Raw genomic sequence first — 20,480 nt, 5'->3', positions numbered from 1 at the left:
GTTGTACTATGCTGTCATTTGACTGACCATGAACTGACTTAGACTGTACAATTATTTTTTCCCTCCCACACCAATAATCTGTTTTGACCATAGGATGCTGTTGGCTGGATACTTCCTAGTTGTTAGAATATTCTGAGTACTCTAGCTGTTGTGCAGGAACACCCAGAAGGTTGGCAATGTCTGTGATACTTGCACCAGTATATCTGGCGCTGACTATTCAGATTGCATCACAAAGTCACTTATTGTGCAGTTGGCCACTTCTCTCACTGAACTGTACACACACTATCTGCTACATGATACAGTGTCGGACAGATGGTAAATTCCTGGGATGATAAAAGTGTACCTAACAAGCTGGCCACTCAGTGTTCGTGTGTTTTCTACATGTCTATATAAGTCACCTCCTAACAGTAGTTGTCCATTCCAGGTATTATAAAGTTTTGTATGGCTCATATGAATCAATCAAAATATGTGCTCACAGGTGGACACAAACCAATAAATTTAATCATGAAAGATATTCAAAATGATTCAGTAAGGCAGTATCACTAAAGAAAATGGAATTATGCTGCAAGAAGAAGCTGTTTGAAATAGGTTTCATTAAGTAAAGAGGATTGAAAAAACTATTAATACAAGCATAACAACATGAAGGTTTGGTTAGCTGTTGATCACTTAACAAAGCTATCACATGAGAAATGGTCAAAAGCAGTGGAGTCTCCACAGTCATAGGAGATTATACCAAAAAACATTTCAACATTGAAACTGTATCACCCTTCATTTATTAATGTATTAAGTGATGCAGAAATGATATGAAGCCTGTGAGGTTTTCCTAGAAGTTGTTTTGAACAATTCCTGCACATGGAAAAATGGCATTCTCTGATGAGAATGCAATCTACTGTAGCACAAAAATGACAAATGTTTATTTATGGAGCAAAGAGAACCACCTTTCTTTGAGGATCTCGAATACAACCTACTTATTACTTATGATATGGGCTACAATGTCTGCCATGCACTTCTTAAGTCCAAATATTTTTGAGGAAATATTTGGAAACAACTTATAACATATTATGGGAATTATTTGTGGCTCAAATGTAACGTTTAGGGAAACTTAGTCAGATGTGGTTTTGCAACAAGATGGGCTAACGTTGACATCACTGTGCAGGTACAAGTGTTCGGGTGTAGTTCATAAATTTTAACTGTTCCTCATCACTGGCCACCCCAAAGCTCAAGATGTGTTATACAAGGTATGGCTATTAAATAACAAGACTGTTGTAATAAAATAAATATAATGAAATATTTTATACTTTACAGGTTATTCCCTTCAAAATAACTGCCTTGGGTGAACACACTTCTCCATATATTTCTTCAAAGCATAGTAACATTTCTGGAAGGCATCTTCCGTTAGCCCCTTTAATACTTTGGTCATTTTTTTCAAATACCTTCAGTGGACTGAAAATGGATTCAGTTTAAGGAAGAGAAGGGTGCATGTTCTCACACATGAATTTGTTTCTTTGTAGAAAAGAGAGCATGTTGGGTGCTGGAGAATTGTTTTATGGAGCATCCAACCATCCTTCCACAATTCAGGTCTCTTCCTTCAAATTTTTTCATGCAGCCTTGTCAGAATTTTAATGTAGTATGTCTGACTGACAGTCTGATTTGGTGGGATGCATTCAGCCATAATAATTCCCTTTAATATCGTAGAAAACCAGAAGAATGGTTTTCATTTTTGATTTTGATGTTCTTGGTATGGAGGATTGTTTTGTCTTCCACTGCACTGACTGTCTTTTAGTTTCTGAGTCACACTGGAAAAGCCAATTTCATTGCCAAGTAATTATAGTACTCAGAAAGCCTGGATCTTTTTCAATTTTTTCAAAACATCTTCACAAACTTGGGGTCTTTTCATTCTTTGATCTTCTTCATTCAAAATTTTTGGTACCATCTTGGCACACACTTTTCTCATGCCTAAATTTTCAGTTAAAATTTGTCTAACTGTTTCCTTGTCCATAGTGAGTTCTGATGCAACCATTCTAATGCTTATATGAAAATTGCTTCTAATCAATGGACAGCCTGGTCACTATTGTCTTCCACATTCTCTCTACTTTCTAAAAATCTTTTATGCCATCCAAACATGTGAGCTCTTGACATAGTATCTTCCCCATAGACTTGATGTAACAACTTATAACTTTCAGTTGGCGTTTCCTTTAGTTTTGTAAAAAATCTTAGGTCAATTTGTTGTTCGATTCTTTTGTCTGTAATTTTTCCAGCAAACTGAAAAAACACAAGATAATGAAAACATGTCTCAATGCAAAGTGAATGAGCATATTGGAACATGACTTGGCAGACAACTGGGAAAAGGTTCAAGGTCAACTGAGGTGCTTTTGTTTCCCAGGTGGTGCCTGGTGTGTAGTGGCTGCATATGCAGTCTTGTTATTTAACAGCCACATCTTGTATGATGTGGAATTATGGGAATCATTAAACAGAAAGTGGCAAAGGGGCATTACTACACAACTGAGGAACTGATAATGCAGCACCAATCACCTTAATGGCAATGCAGCAGAAATTCTGGCATTGCACATTCAAGTTTCTACAATTTTGTATTACAAAAAATATTACAATAGATATTCATCTATTGGACAAGTAACCCTTGTCAGCAACTTTTTTTTTCTTTACCTTTATCCCATTCCATTTCTGTAGGGGTAATGGGCCTATATGTAATGAAACTAAAGCAAGTTTCTGTATGTATAGAGACTAAGTTTTTAAGTAAAACTAAATTTCTGTTACTTTACTTAGTAACAGAAAACTAAGTAAAACTTAATGCAAAAAATAAAATTTAGTTAGCTTCACTAAGTAAAACTATGAAATAACAATCAGGAGCAAATTATACTTCAGTTTAGAAAGGCACACACACACACACATATATATAAAGGTAATTAAAAATATTTGTATTTGACTAACAAAACAAATTAATGTATTGGTTTTAAATTTTATATGCAAATAATATAGAATATCTTTGTATATGTACCATATTTTATGGGTTTTTTTTTTATGCATCTTTCTTTTATACAGCTAGTTATGTGCAGGTCTCATCAAAAATTGGTGTTAAATACTAACAGAAGCAAATTGAAATGGTAACGATCAATAGTATGTTTTGGAGCTGTTTTGAAAACAATGGTGACTTTTTATCATGACACATCACTTTGATCAAAAGATCAAACAACTGTGGCACCTTCACAGAAAAGCATATATAAAAGAAGGGTATACCACAATAACCTAAAGATTTGATATAAAGATCCCGAGACCTAAGATTAATCACACAGAACGTTTAATATAAGACAAATTCTTCATTTGTCAGTAATCAAAATACGAACTTTTGAAGACTGTCATATAGGGATTTTCTATTAAAAATTCAAATTTCTACAAAATAGCATCAGAAATAACACAAAGGTAATAACATCAAAAATGACTCACTTTGATGCTGTTACCTTGTACAGTTAAACCTCTCAAATATGGTTTGACTGGCTATTTTTAGAAAAATGGGCAAATCCAGCAAGGCACCTGAGAATCAACAAATTTTGTTTTTGTAATGGATAGTGCCCAAGCAGCAAGTCAGACTGGATTGTGCAGAATGGAAATTTCATCCGAGAGTTAACAATTTTTACCAAATCAGGAAATTTTTCAGAAAGTCATGGGCAGTCTACTATTTGTAGACAAGATTAGATTCATTGATAATTAATTAAGTAATTACACTAGCTATGTCTTGAAATTTGTACATATAGCATTAGATTGATTATACAATGTATTCATTCAACTTTTGGATTGTGGCGTTTGTAAATAACACTGACACAGAAACTTTCATAATTTTGTATTTGCTTGCATGTTACCATGTAATCCAGATAATTGTATTGGTTCAAAATGAGAAAAATTGTAGTTTTCTGTTGTGGAAAAGGTTATATTATTAAAGAAATTTGATAGTGAGAGCATGAAAATTTTGGCTTTGTAATTTGTAATGTGTATGGTATACTATTTGGAAGGGGGAAATAATTTTATTTTTACTGTACCGTACAATATAATACTTTTCCACGTATCAAATATTCCTGAGGTAGCTTAGAGTAACCAAATGTCTGGTTTTTTTTTTTCCCCTTCTATCCTCCCTTCACCACCACCTTAAAATTCAGTTACATAAAAAAGGCTTTGATGGCTCCTTTCCATATAATTACAATGATAACCTCTTCAATGTGATTGAATAGCACATTCAAGTAGTATATGAAGGTAGGAAACGGGAATTTCTTACAATTATCACTTCCTTTCACTCCGAAATTTCCATACACAGTATGTTAACCATTGGGAGCCTATTCCTCATGGGATGTATTGCATAGATATGCAGAGATGGTTGCCTGTCCACTTGGTTATGTTTCTTTTCATTTTAAAAAATGCCTTTACCCATTTCTCTTGATGTAATGAAAATTATACAAAATGTGTTTGAGCATTAGTAAAGGCATATGATGCAAGAAAGCAGGCTTATATAGCATCAGCCAAAAAAAAAAAAAAAAACTTTCCATTTCACCCATCCATTCACTCCAAATGTTTGTCTAGTTTTGCCTTGAACTTATTTAAGTTGTCTACCTCCACTACAACAGATGGAAATTTATTCCGACAGTCAACTACCAGCTGGCTTAAGGCAAATTTCTGTACATCTATTCTACAACTGTCTTTCCTCAATTTGAATTTATGTTCCCTCAGGTGAGTAATCTGAGCAAGAGGAAGAATCTCATCTGCATCAAGCTTGCTCAAACCATTCAAAGCCTTATACATCTCAAAGGTGCCTAGTCTCCAGAAGTTGCAATTTTCAGACCTTAAGCCTTTCTTGGTAACAGCAAGCCTTTGTTCCATTCATCAATCTCATTGCCCTTCTCTGTACTCGTTCCAGCAGCTCTACATCCTTCCTAAAATGAGGCTTCCAGACGTATGTAGTAATATGATGCAGTAATCAAGGTGTAGCCTGACCACTGTCTTATACAAGGGGATAATCACCTCTTTATCACTGCTAGCAAAATTTCTGTGTATCATTGACAAGGCACCATGAGCTACTCTTGCAGCCTGTCTACACAATTACCCAGTCTTTTTCAACTTTTCTTGATACTGTTGCAGTAGTGTACTGTCATTAACAACCCTGCCAACCTTCATATCGTCTGCAAACTTGGACATTAACCCCGATATACCTTCATCAATATCACTGATAAATACAGAAAACAACATTGGGCCCAACACCGAACCCTGGGGGTCTCCACTAATAACATTAGTCCACGGAGAGCAGTATCCATTGATTACCACTCTCTGTCTTCTCACACTCAACCATCCCTTTATCCATAGCAGCAACTTGCCCTTAATGCTATACTGCTCCAATTTTAACAATAGCCTTCCATGTTCGACAGTATCAAAAGCTTTCCTAAAGTCCAAGTATATGATATGAAAATTATTTTTTGCATCCAGTTCCTTTGTGACTAAATCATAGTACTACATACAAGTACTTAAAAAATAAGCATTTAAATTCATTTATTAGCATAAAATGAATTTAAACCTTTTTTCTATATTTCATAAAATTATTTCTAACAAATAATAAAAAGTTTGTAACCAAAAATTTAAAAAACATAATTGTATTTGTTTTAATTATGTAATAAATAAGATTAACATAAACTGAATTTTTCTTTTCATTTATTCTACGACAGCATTAATAGTTTTTCCTCTGGCCTTTGCTTTTCCCACAAAAATGAATTTACAATTAATAGAAGATAGTTAGAACCAAGTAATTCTAAGAAAAAAATTTTACAGTTAACTATTGCCTTCCTTATGTTAATAGTCAATTTACAATAATCAAGAAATCTTTTGACATATGTTAAGTGCCAGGGCCGGCCCCAAAATTTGTGGGGCCCTTTTCAGAACTGCTTGCAGGCCCTGGGTCCACAAGCAGTAACTCAAGTAAATTGCAGGAGTCATTCTTAAAAAATCCGAATAGGATAATTTTTGCCCATAGATCAATACTAAATTGTTGCTGGTCCCTTGACTGGCTGGATAGCATATGGATTATTTTCTGTCCAACCACGAGTGTCATAAAACTTGATCATGCCATTTCTTCTGAAGTTAGCCTCATCAGATGAAAGGTAGAAAAGGAAGATTGTGAGCACACTGTTGGAGGAATCAAATACAAAAAGCTTCTTGTGACAGGATATCAATTTTCAGTTTTAGTAAGACTGCAATATGGACAATGCCGTGTTTCTATAAAATTCTCCACACGGTTGCATGATATGCACCCTCTTTTACTATACTTCAGTTGTCAACAGGAATTTTCTGTACGCTGAGGCAGTCCAACCTAAGGCTAGGGGTCAAAACAGATAAAGCTGCTGAAGACTGGGGATTGCCCAAGAAAGTTGACTAGAGAAACAGTTCCTTATAACTAATTTAAGTATTTTTCAAAATAGAATTTAATTTTTTTTATCAAGATTTATATTTACAATATATTTAGATATTTATATTGACAACATATTTAGATATTTATATTGACAATATATTTAAACAGATATTTTTATGTCAGCGTGAAACTATATTTTGTGACACACCAGTAACCTGGAGGGGTGGATGCATGTATTGTACATGATTGCTGGTCACTCAATATGAAGGAGCCCACAGCCAATGGGTTGGAAAACCCTGCTCTATGCAATTCAGGACCCACTCCTCCAACCTAACAGTTCTGGTGCTGATTTATCTACCACCACCCGAAACTCGCTTTCTGAACGATCTTGTATCTCCAGGACAGTCACCTATTCTCCGAAAGGTCTTTTTATTTGGCATGTGATGATTAGGAAATCCTTCTGCATACTGACATCTTGCTGTGGCTGTATTACACTTCGGAACTCCATAAATCAGATGCGAGTCTGTCATTTCTCTGTTTGAATAAGCCACTATTCTCACTTCAAATGCACATGATCACTTAATAGAACATATATAATAAAAGTCCCCTCCTCCACAATTTTGTGATAAGAAGTAACAAATGATTATTAACAGTAAAATACCATTTTAAAATAAAATGGTATTTAGACTATGCACACCAGAGTGGTAATCAACTTTTAAATCTACCTACCTACCTATGTTGTTCTAATGTGGCTTGCCTATTCAGTAGGGACCAATAGGTGTTTTTCCTGGTTAATGTCTGGAACACAAAAGGGCTGCAACTCAGAAACAAAGTGATTCCAAGCTATATGTCATATATATAATCGGGTTTTTTTTCATTGATTTCCAGTCCTGAAAGTACAGTCCACATGTTATGAAACACCCTGAACAACACGCACCCCACCCCAACATGTATTGAGAAAGCTTAATTCCTTAATTGGTTAATTCTTTCAAACCAATGGAAAAAGTTGCCACCATGAGTAGCTTATACTGGCAATTTGGGGGGAATTTAAATGTCTACTGAATCAGTACTAACAGAAAGAAAAAACACGAGGTAAATTTTTTTTAGCTGGCACAGCAAAAGCCTCTGGCTGGATTGCACTGTACAGCCAATACCAATTTAAAGTCCAAAGGTCACATGGAAGGTAGATGGCAGCACCAATTAAAAGTAGATTATAAAAGGCAGGGAAATCCAATGACAAGTAGATAAACAGAATCAGATGAGAAAAGGAGAGATTCTTTTGCAAGAGGACTGATAATGGGTTTCCAAATAACAGAGTGGGCCACCCAAATTCAACTGGTGGAAATTGGCAGCATGGGCAGTGGCAAATGATGCAAGAAAGCAAGCTTATACAGCATCAGCATACAATACATCAGTTAAAAATAATATGGCCATCCATCCCAAGCCTGGCAGATGACCATTAATGAATGCCAGAGCATGTTAACAGTTCAAATAGTGAAAGGAAATCACAGAGGCATCATTAAAGGGCTGAATTAGGGAGACAGTTGATAGAACTGGGATAAGTGTAGGATCAATCAATGAAAACGGCAAAGAACTGGTGAAGCTGTTTTCCAGCAATGCATATGAGAGAATGGGGACATTTGACATTACAGCAGTGGTTGAATGTGATGTGGTTAGGTTAAAAATCTACACAATGAACTGATGCACTTTGGTGTGATGTACTGAAAGAATAATTTTCTCCAAATCGTATTGTACCAACAACAAATTGTTGAGGATAAACATAAAAAAGGCACCTGGGGTGGATGGGATCTATCCAGTTATATTAAAGGAGGCAGCAAAGGAAGTAGGCAAACTCCTAGCCATAATTATGAGAGCTTCTTTGGACTCAGGGGAGGTACCCATAAACTGGAGATGTGCAAATGTAACCCCAATTCACAAAGGAGGATCAAAGGCTGACACAATTAATTATAGACCTGTTAGTTTAACTTCTGTTCCAGGTAAATTAATGGAGGCACTGGTTAAAGATGTTGTTGTTGTTTGTTGTTTGGTTTTTAGGAGCATTAGCAACTAAGGCCATATTGCTCCGGGATATGTGGTGGTCATTCCCTGACCTTTCCGCATCCTCCATATTTGGTTGTGACGGGCTCGAACCCCGGTCTAATCAAGAAGCGTGTGCTATGCACTGCTGCTTCTTCCTACCTGGCTACGGAGGCGCCGCTCTGGTTAAAGAAGCACTGTAGGATCATCTAGACAAGAATTCAGTTATAGCTCAGATGCAGCATGGTTTGTTAAGGGCAGGTCTTGCCTGACCAATAGATTGGATACTATGATGTAGTCACAAAAGAACTGGATGCAGGGAATAACTTTGATATTATATGTTTGGATCTTAGAAAGGCTTTTGATACTGTTGCACATGGAAGACTGCTGCACAAACTGGAGTAGTGTAGCATTGGAGGCAAATTGCTGCTATGGATAAGGGGATGGTTGAGTGGCAGAAGACAGAGAGTGGTAATCAATGGACACTGCTCAACGTGGACTAATGTTATGAGTGGAGTTCCTCAGGGTTCAGTGTTGGGTCCGTTGTTGTTTTCGGTGTTTATGAATGATATTGATGATGGTATATCAAGTTTAATGTCCAAGTTTGCAGATGATACAAAGGTTGGCAGGGTTGTTAAGGACACTACTGACGCTATGCTGCTGCAACAGGATCTGGAAAGGTTGAACAGATGGGCTGAGAGGTGGCAAATGAAGTTTAACATTGACAAATGTAAAGTACTACATATGGGAAACAGTAACCATTTAGCAACGTATCAACTCTGTGGTACTATACTGACAGTGGTGGAGAATGAAAAGGACCTGGGGGTAATTGTGCAGGCAGATATGAAGTTCTCTGAGCAGTGCAGACGAGCTGCAAGAGTAGCTCATGGTGTCTTGTCAATGATGTACAGGAATTTTTCTAGCAGGGATAAGGAGGTGATTATTCCCTTGTATAAGGCAATGGTTAGGCCACATCTTGAGTACTGTATACAGGTCTGGAGGCCTCATTTCAAGAAGGATGTAGAGCTGCTGGAATGGGTACAGAGAAGGGCAACAAGATTAGTGAATGGAACAAAGGGTTGCTCTTACGAAGAAAGGCTTAAGTTTTGCAAATTACAGAGTCTGGAGACTAGGCACCGGCGAGGTGATCTGATAGAGGTGTATAAGGCTTTGAATGGTTTGAGCATGCTCAATGCCAATGGGATTCTTCATCTTGCTCAGAATAATCACCTCAGAGGGCATAAATTCAAACTGAATAAGGAAGGATGTCGGATAGATGTGCGGAAATTTGCCTTTGGCCAGCGGGTGGTTGGTTGGTGGAACCGACTTCCATCACTTGTTGTTGAAGTTGATAGCCTAAACAAATTTAAGGCTCAACTGGACAGGTATTTTGAACGAACGGAGGGGTGAAATGGGAGTGGTGTGTTTTTTTTTTTTTTTTTGGCTGATGCTAAATAAGCTTGCTTTCTTGCATCATATGCCTCTACTAATGCTAATGCTAAATTACGGTGGTAGTAATGCAGTGACATAGGCCTGTTTTATGAGATCTTTGTCAACTGGTTGCCGTTGATAAAACCATCAATATTTATGCTTTTAACTGTCTATTAAAACATTCTTAACCAATCAGCTTTATCTCTGCATTGTATATGGACTATATTAATACTGGTATGATAATGTTCTGTGTCCAAAGAGAGTAATATGGTGAACATGCCAATTCCAGTCTGGAGCCAAAATCTGAATTCAGCTGAAACCCTTTAGAATATTTTGGAACAACAATTGAGAATCAAACCAAGTCATTCTATCTTCAAGAAGAGAACTAACTACAGCCTTATGGGAAACGTGGAGCAAGATTCCAGTCTCCACATACTGAAAACTTGAAGCAAGTGTCCCCAGACCAGAGAGTTACTTGATATTATTAATTGATATTATTAACGCCTGTATGGGGCGGGGGGGTAAGGCATATGATTAGAAAAATTACCAACTTTTCTAACCAGATGGCTTTTCATTTATTGTACCAATACAGGTTGGAGGATAATGTGAATATATATGGAGTGTTTCAAACATTCTATATATATTCACATTATCATCCAACAAATGTAAAATTATGACACTGTTTTTTTAAATTTTGTACTATAGAATTCCTAGAATTTTTGCACATAAACATGTCCAGAAAAAAAGCTTTATTTTGGAGTTATTATATGAAACTTTCAAAACTGATATAAACATAGAAACTTAATTTTTAAGGGCCACATAGCTATTTTACAACTCTTCAAAGTTATGTCCATGCAGCTGAATGCAGACTCATCTTACTGAATTAGCAATTGTTGAACATCCTCAAATATTCCCACATTGGCATAGATTATTTCATAGCATAGCCATATTCAGTTTGTTGCTAAATATCTAGAACTTCTGTTTAATAACCAGGCTCCATAAATGATCCCATAGGAAGTAGTCAAGAGGATTAGTGTTGGATGACTGAGCTAGCCAAGCAAATATATCTGAGTGAATAGGTAGCATAGAAAACCTCTTCTCCTTGAATTGGGAAAGAAACCATTTGTGCATAAACATCACATCTTGTCCATCACCATTTCAAGCAATCGTGCCAATATTCCTTCCAAGTGTTGGTAAGTTTAGCCAGTCAGAACATGTGACCTGCCTGAACGTCACCAATAATAAGGCATGAGATGTTAATAGAGAACTCTTGATAAGCTCTTATCACTATACCATGCTAATTTTCTTCTGCTCATTCATGCAAGTCGTGTAAGTTGATGATTCCATCCTCCACAAAACTTCATTAGTAAATAGTACCTACCAAGCAAAACTAAGACCTGTTACCATCACCTGAAGACAACTGGCTATAGATAAAAAAGGATGAAAATGGGTACAAGTGAATGTGGCAAACAGATGTGTGAGGAAACTGCAGAAGATCCTCACACAAAGGCCTTGAAAACATTTAAGACTTTTGTGTGGTTAAGTCATCAAATGCGAACATAATAGGTTTACTGGACCCATGATATCACTCACACAAGGGATGCAAAATTTGAATATGAGGAGTATGTGTATGGAAAGGACAGTCACCACAGGATAAGGGGAGTTTTGCTCTTAGTTAAGAAGCATTTAAATCTAAAGCAGTGCATTCAGTTGACATTGGTGGCCAATGCAATATTGAGTCAGTGTGGTGTGACATAAGCACTGAGAAAACAAAAATGGGAGTAGTACGTTATAAGCCTAATAACTGTGATGAATATAACAAACACCTATATAGAGATGTTTGTTGTTTGGTTTTTTTAAGGAGCATTAGCAACTAAGGCCATATTGCTCCGGGTTATGCGGTGGTCATTCCCTGACCTTTCCGCATCCTCCGTATTTGGTGGTGACGGGCTCGAACCCTGGTTTAATCAAGAAGCGTGTGCTACGCACTGCTGCTCCTTCCCACCTGGCTACGGAGGCGCCCCTATATAGAGAATAGAGTGGGCTAGTATATCAAATGTCTTATAACGGTGGAGTTTAACTTTCCAGATGTTGAACGGAACTTGTTGTTGTTGTTATTTTGGTTTTTAGGAGCATTAGCAACTAAGGCTATATTGCTCCGGGATATGCGGTGGTCATTCCTTGACCTTTCCGCATCCTCCGTATTTGGTGGTGATGGGCTCGAACCCCGGTCTAATCAAGAAGCATGTGCTACGCGCTGCTGCTCCTTCCCACCTGGCTACGGAGGCGCCACGGAACTTGTGCATTGGTCACTCACTCACACACACACACACTCTAGCAAGACTTCTGTGGACTTAGGAAGGGGATTCCAGAAGTTTATCTGGGAGCTAAATGATTTTGGGATAAATGAGAGGAAAGTGGAATATAAATTGTTGAAGCTAAATATAAAAGAGGCACCTTGAGATGGATGGGATCTATCCAATTATATTAGGAAGGCAGCAAAGGAGATAAGCAAACCCTTAGCATAATTATAAGAGCATATTTGGATTTATGGGAGATTCCTTATTGACTAGAGATGTCACCCTTTGATCCCCAATTCACAAAGTGGATCAAAGGGTGACATGAGCAATTACAAACGTTAGCTTAACTCTGTTCCATGGAAACTGATGGAGTCATTGGTTAAAGAAGTAGTGCAGGATCATCTGGACAGGAGTGCAGTTATACTGCAGTCACAGCATAATTTGTTAAGGAGTGATCATATATGACTAATTCGATTGGATACTATTGGTGCTTTAATAAGGAAATGAATGCAAAAAATAATTTTGATCTCATATACGTGGATTTCAGGAAACCTTTTGATACTATGCTACATAAAAGACTACTGTACAAATTGGAACAGTATGGCATTAAGGGCAAGTTACTGCTATGGATAAAGGGATGGTTGAGGGAGAAGACAGAGTGGTTCTTAATGGACACTGCTCTTCTTGAAATATTGTTATTAGTGGGTCCTTCAGGGTTCAGTGCTGGGCCCATTGTTATTTTCTATATTTATTAATGACATTGAAGGTAAATCAGGCTTAATGTCTAAGTTTGCAGTTGATACAAAGGTTAGCAGGGTAATTAATGATAGTAATCAAGGTGTGCTACTGCTACAAGATGTAGAAAAATTAGGCAGATGGGCTGAGTAATAGCAATTGAAGTTTAACATTGATAAATTTAAGGCACTGAATATGGATAGTAGTAATCTCAGATTAACTTACCAACTGTGTGGGTACTATACTAATACTAGAAAAATGAAAATGATCTCAGGAACGGGGACTAATCGTATAGCCATTTATGAAGTTCTCTGAGCAGTGTAAACAGGTGCCAGGGTTTTGTCTATGATACACAGGAATTTTTCCAGCAGGGATTATCTCATCATATAAGACAACAATTAGGCTACATCTCGAGTACTGCATACAATCTTGGGGGGGGCCTCATTTTAGGAAAGATGTAGATTTGCTTGAACATGTGCAGAGATGTTCAACAAGATTGATGAGGGATACAAAGAAAGGCTTCAGTTCTGCAAATCGCAACATCTGGAGACTACGAGCCCGTGAGGTGATCTGATTGAGGTGTTTAAGGCTTTGAATGGATCGAGAAAGCTCAGTACTGATGGCATCCTTCCACTTGCTCAGACTACACAAGAGGGGATATAAATTGTAACTGAAGGATGGTTGCAGGATAGATTGGTTGATTGTAGCAACACATTTCCATCTGTTTTTGTGAAAGTAGGTAGTCTGAATAAATTCAAGGAAGATCTATACACTATTGGAGGGATGGACAGGTGATGTTGGGAATTTTTTTTTTGGCTGATGCTCTATAAGCTTGATTTCTTGCATCATTTCCCACTACTAATACTAACTGGATGCTAGTCAGACTCTTCAATATCAGGAAGCCAAAGAATGCAACAATTGGAGGAGCTGCCAAAAACCAGCATACTTTAATAACTGGATGTGAGACATGCTGCTAATATTAAATTCTTGGTTGTCAACAAGTACATATAATTATTGAGAATTGAGTTAACTGGTTCCTGCAGAAATTTCTGTTTTCACAATAACAGAAATTTCTGGAACTTTCAATGGAGAACTCAGAGAAAACACTTTTCTTGAAAGCATATTGGGAGTTTCAGCTGTGCGATCAACTACACAAAGTGCAATGCATGATATTGAATCTCAAAAATCCTGCACACCTGGCTCTGGGTTAAATTTATTCAGACTAATCACTTTCACAACACTAAATGGAAGTTTATTCCAACATTCAATTGCTCTTTGACTGAAAGCACCCATTTGATTTTAATTAAGTTCCCTCATATGTTTTGTCCAAGAAAGAGTAAGGATGCCATCAGCATTTAGTTTATGCAATAAATTTAAAACCTTAAGCACTTCAATCATGTCTCCTCAAAGGAGCTGCAATTTATTGAACTAAAGTCTTTTTTTTTAACAATTGTGGTAAGTTTTATACTTCTGACTGATCTTGGTGCTCTTTACTGCACCGGTTCCAAGAGATCCACAACAGATCCTTCCTAAAATGAAAATGTTTCTAATCATTGACAGGATTCACACTCATCTGTATTCCACAAAACTTGCAAGGTAGCGGAGTTTTTAGAACAACTGTGCTATCTGCAGTGGCTGATCTTAAAGAAAAATACTTTGTCAAACTTTCATAGTTACTTTGACTTTAGGTCTAGTCAAAATGACAATTTTTTTTAAAATCAAATCAAATCAAATACATAGTTAGTAGAAGATAATTTACTGTGGCTGTATGGTAATGTCTGGCAGAACTTCAGATTTGGAACTAAGAAGCTGAAGTGGGATACTGGTGAATTTTCTTAAAAACTGCTTAAGCTTAGCCTTGCTTTTTATAATATCTGACTTTTTTTATTTTCACATCATATTCCTCACAGACACAGAGATACCAGTCTAACTTCTCTAAGAGCTTTAATTTCAGTGCAACACTCAGATCCACATGTTTTCTCTTTTCAACTGTTTTTTAGGGCCATGTTCATACACTCTGGGTGAAGCTGTAATAAAGAAATAGGGCACAGATGAGCACTCAACAATATTACAGTGAGCATAGACAGACTGACCCACTTTGTGATAGCAACTATGATTCAAGTTTGTGGTTTCTTCCATCTCATGAGAACACTCAAAATACAGTGTGGTGGTCATCAATTTTTTTGTTCATTAAATCCAAAACCCATAAAATCGAGGATTTACCATAGTACTTATTAAACTTACCTTGAGTTTAGTGCTACAAGTTCAACTCATTAAGTGTTTCAACAGTATTTTCAATAATTAACACTGGTCTAAATTGTGGCTATTGCCCTAAAATCAACATTGTAATGAAACAATATTGACAAAGAAAAACATTTAAATGATGGAAATTACACTGGCACAGAACAAAGTTCAATTCTTCACCAAAATCTAGAGTTCAATAGAAATGCAACATTAGAAGCAGAAGGAGTATGATAAGACAAAGTTCTCATATTTGAAGAACATTTGAAGAAATCAGAAACACAAAATGAAATGATTTTATGTTGCTGATCTCCTGAAATATGCTTCAAAATATGAAACTTCATAAATAGTCCTGCTATCTGCTGGAAACAATCAAAACACTAATAGAAATTAAATTAAATTAAAGACAGGACACCGTTATACCATGTGCAAATTTGTTTTAAGATATTCCTTCCAGCTTCCCAGCTGTCAATATCAATCTATACTTAATGCAGGTTGGCTATATTTCAGGGTTCTATTGAACCCCATCTTTGGGCCTTTACACAGATATGGACTGCTGGCACTGGAACTCACATTGGTCAGTTCCAGTGCCGGCAGCTATAAACGAGTCAATCTGCATCAAGTGTAAATTGATGTAGTAACACTTCAATAAACAACTTAAAGCAATTTCACACACAGTATAAGTCTTTTATTTCGTTTAACTTCTAATAACGACAAATCACATATCATCCCCTTTTCAAACAATTAATGAAAGCACTTTAACAGACTACTTAAATTCTATCCTTTCCTCCTTCCTCAGATAAATTATGTAATCTTTATGTCATTTTTATTACTAAAATGTGTATGTGTGTTTTCTTCAATTCCTTAAATTGTAACTATAAGAAAACAAGCTGCATATCTGTCAATATATTAAGGATGAGTCTAATCGTATAAAGTTAAAACATGCTCAGTCTCCCCAATGCAAAAATCCAAAGTAACGGCTGAAAGTTCTTAATTTTAACCAACATAAATCTATTTGAAGACTGACTGTTCTTTGGATATTGACCACCTTAGCCAATCAGTATGAATCTGTTTGAAGACTGACGGTTAAGATGGTCAATATCCAAAGAACAATGTCCTAAGAGTTCAGAAATGTTTTCCACTGTTATCAATATCCACTGTTATTATTATTAAAAAGAAAATAAAAATCTAACAAAAAAAACTGACAGCTTCATCTATCATACTGGCTGATCAAACTGATGTAAACTTATAAACAAGGTAGCTTTTGAATATAAAGGATACCTTAATATTCCACTCCAACTATTTATCTTTAATGATGGTAATTTTTATAATGGCAATAATTCCTATTAAAAAAAATCAACCAAAGAACTGATTCAAGACACTTTATTTCCAACCCTATATAGCATATATTAAATTTCTACTCAGCAAACCTGAGTGCAAAAAAAAATCAATGTCTAAATTCACATTGACCTTACAGGTATGTGAAATTCAGATCTGCTCTATGCTACTGCCACATGATAGTGGTATAGAGCAGTGATTTAACTTTTTTTATTATTATTATTTTTTTTCAGATTATATACAAGAATTCCTCATTGTTCGTCATTTTCTTAATTCATTCCCACTTGCCTATCATGTGCACAATACAGTCTGTGATGGCTCACATCAGGTCGTGCTATTAAATCAGCTCGCTTTGTATATTTATTGAAAATTTCTTATTACTCAAAATTTCCTATAAATTTCTTTGGAACCTTAATGTTGCTTTCAATTATTTAAATATTTTCAAGAATAATTTAAAAAAAAAAGCTAAATTATTAACGAAATTAACATATATGTTCTAATGAAGTTTATACATAAGTGCAAAAACTATACCCTGCTTAATGATGCCTCAATGGCACAGAAAAGAAAATGGCTAAAAGCAAAATTTGAAAATTTTTCACAGGTTTGAAGTCAGTTTGAAGACATGAAATTTATGTCGCCAACTTTGGTGAGATCTGCTTGCAAAAAAAAAAAAAAAAATACAAAAAAACCAGTGGTATTTAAAAGTGCTGCACAATGTTACTTTTACGGGTGCCACCAAAGTAACAAGAAGAAATATTACAGAAAATCTTTTAGCCAACTAGACTGAGGATATAAATCTGCAGCATATGCCATTAGTATGAGGATTATTATGGACATGGCACAGAGTTTACATATGCATGTACAGCAAAAATTTGGCAAAAGTGCTAATGAAGACTTTAATGCTAGTCATGAAGAGTCTGGTCACTTTAAATGAAATTTATTGTTAAAAAGAATTTTACAAACAGAAATAAACCGGCCACTTTTTTGTTTACTTATAGTTTACATTACATGAAGTTTAACTAAGGAGAAAAAGAGGGAGGGGTGACTAAAGAACACAAATTATGTGGTAGAAACGGCAAGACATACACAAAGGGAAGAGGGGATTGAGCTGCTAATTGTTTTTCTATTTAGTAATATTTTTATACTTTATTAGCAGTGATAAATGCAGTCTTAAAGAACGTCAGAACTTTTACATACATAAATAATGTTTTACTTAATGTCTTTGAAAAGTATCATTCAAGCAATACATATCACATGTGGGTCAATACAGAGGTTGATTGACCCAATTGTTTGTTGTGGTTCTAGGAACATAACTATGATGAACAAGGTCTTCCTGTATTTTAATGATTTTCAAAGACCCCTCAGAAGATTTCTGAAAACCTTTTTACTCCTTAAACAATTTTCAAAACCCTCAATTAAGTGATATATTTTAAAAGGTTAAACTAAAATATCATAAAACATATTTTTTGCTTATTATAAAAAAAGTTTATTATTATAAGAAAAGCAATTTATAAGAATATATATACAAGAAACATATGATTATGTTGAGAAATAAAGAAGGCTGCTTTTAATATTTCTGCATAACAGCCTTCATGTTTGGAGGAGTCAGAGTAAAAGCATAGGAAAATTGTTGTTTACAGATAACAAAGCAGAATGTACAATTTTCTTATGGAATAATTTGGGAACATGGAAGAGGTAATTACCTTCCTTCAATATGCAACTGTCATTAGGAGATTGCTACAAATGCAACTTTCTAATGGCAGTAGTTTGTTCCACATATTATACTTGTGTAATGGCTGACCAGTCCACTTGCATTCCAGAAGGAAGGGCAGGTATGACTCAGTGGTTCTTTATATTTTGTGCTAAGGACACAAAGGCCATGAAGCGTCAGTAAACTACATATATCCTATGGTCGGCTAGAATGCATAAATTTACAAAACCTTTTGGCAGACAATATTTTCAGTGTAGACACCCTCAGGGGCTTACATCTGATATCAGCTTGGCACACCCAGGGTCCTGAGTTGGATATCATCATTCTTCTCTTTCTTGGTGATTCCCTTCTATTTTTGACTCTCTCTCTCTCTCTCTCACTCTCTTAGGGGTAACTCAGAAATAATTTTTTTGGCTGGTGCAGCAAAAGCCTCAGGCTTCCTTGCACCATATGGCTAATTATAATAATAATAATATAATAAGTGTTGTAATGACTTAATTTGCTAATAAATGCTTTTGAAAAAGTTGAGGATATTCAAAGGTATCTACGAATGTGTGTTATAAATGTTGAGTTACATATTTGGTATATATACATAATATATTCACTTTACTTTACTGGAAGTAAAGTTGGATTCTGTGATTCTTTTGTCAGTGATATTTGTAATCTAAGTGGATCATGAAACATTAAAACCGCAATCTTATTTTTGACACTTAAAACCAACCTCCTGGCACATTTATAGTCTCAGGAGGTTGGTCATAAATGTTAAAATCAAGGCACGGAGAAAAAAAAAAAAAAAAGAATAACATGCATATGTCAGAATTTTTTTTACATGTATGTACACCCGAAACCTCTCATCCATTACACTACTGGTTCATCTGTCGTGATTATTATGATTGATTTACAAATCAATTACTTCACTTCGTATTAACTCATTAAATTATGGTTAATATCATAAATTCAATTCCTGGTTGAGAGTTTCCGAAGGTTATATGATTTATCTTTGTAAATTTATTTTGGCCTCGAGGCCAATACCATGAACCATATATTCAAGTTTACTAATGTATAACAGATTCCCGCTGTCCCAAATTTAATATTTGTACCTCAAATGACATGCCATTCCAAACACAAACTTAGAAGAAAGAAAGAGGCATTATCACATTTAGTCCCCACCCCAGACACCCTACCCTGGTTTTATTTGGTCAAATTTAGTTCAGTTCGTCAACTACTGTTCATTGCACGCACAAGATTATCAATTTCAATTTTATTTTTCACATGGGTTCTTCGTAAATTCTGAAGCCTATCTCACACTTTCGGAATTCTTAATGCTCGGTGCAGCATGAATCAACAGCAGTAGTGATTAATGGAAATAGCAAACGACGATTTGCTTCCTAACCTGTAGAGCGGCTCATCCGCTTCTCCCAACCTTTAGGTAACTCCTCTTCCGCCATCATTACCAAAATAATGACTTGTCAGGGAGATGCTACAACTCTGCCATCTCACAAAATTAGTCCAATGAAGAATAAAAATTAATTATAAACTCTGAAACTTTGGACCTGATCCTGTATTTCTGGGCTAAGTGGAATATATTATAGTCATAAAAATAAATAATACAAAAAATTTTAAAAAGCGAGAAACACTGCTTTCGTATACTGCAACTTATTGTACAAAAATATCTTACACGAGAGCCGTTTAATAAAAAGCATATTGCACAGTAAATATACAATTAAAAAAATCATTTCCCATTCCAAATTATACCCCAACCCATGGCCACTTGTTTCCGATTCAGCTCTCCTCTATTGCCCATTTCTTCATTAGGGAAAATGATAATGTAAAAGATGCATACGACTAATTTGAAAAAAAAAAAAAAAAAAAAAATCATAAATGAAGCATAAGTTTAACCCTGATATGATATTCTGTACATCGATACAAACACATATACACGTTTTCGTTTTTTTTTTTTTTTTTTTTTATATATGGCTTTGTGGAATACGCACTTACACATCTAGCAGCTACGTGTCTATGGGGAGTATGTACGTATATATACCATTTTCATATGTGGACACCCTGCAGTCGGATGGCGTATATACACTCCCACATAAAAGCTTGGAATCACAGCATATGACAACACTTTTCGTTAAATTTTTCTGATATTAGCTATGACAATGTGAGGTTTAATATATATATATATATTATTTTAGGGTTGCCCGTAAATAAATACATTAACCCGTATTTGTGTCTGTAAATTGCGTATGTTCTATGGTCGATTTGCATGTTTTGCTGGACGAAA

The 20,480-nt window shown here is 35.7% G+C and overlaps 1 protein-coding gene across 1 annotated transcript in view; it reads right to left on the bottom strand.

Annotated features, from left to right (window-relative positions):
* The window catches only part of LOC150089559 (peptidyl-prolyl cis-trans isomerase NIMA-interacting 1-like), a 48,534-nt gene extending 28,857 nt beyond the window's left edge, over positions 1–19,677 (bottom strand). The window contains exon 1 of the mRNA XM_090368670.1: positions 19,587–19,677. Coding sequence (XP_090224796.1) covers positions 19,587–19,644 — 58 coding nt within the window. The 5' untranslated portion in view covers positions 19,645–19,677. The remainder of the gene's footprint in view (positions 1–19,586) is intronic.
* Between the last annotated feature and the right edge of the window lie 803 nt (positions 19,678–20,480).

Source organism: Mastigoproctus giganteus, chromosome 2, assembly GCF_048544385.1.
Source record: "Mastigoproctus giganteus isolate SK-2022 chromosome 2, ASM4854438v1, whole genome shotgun sequence".
Classification (NCBI taxonomy): Eukaryota; Metazoa; Arthropoda; class Arachnida; order Uropygi; family Thelyphonidae; genus Mastigoproctus; species Mastigoproctus giganteus.
Note: the sequence above shows the minus strand (reverse complement) of the source record. Positions and strands in the feature narration are given on the sequence as shown.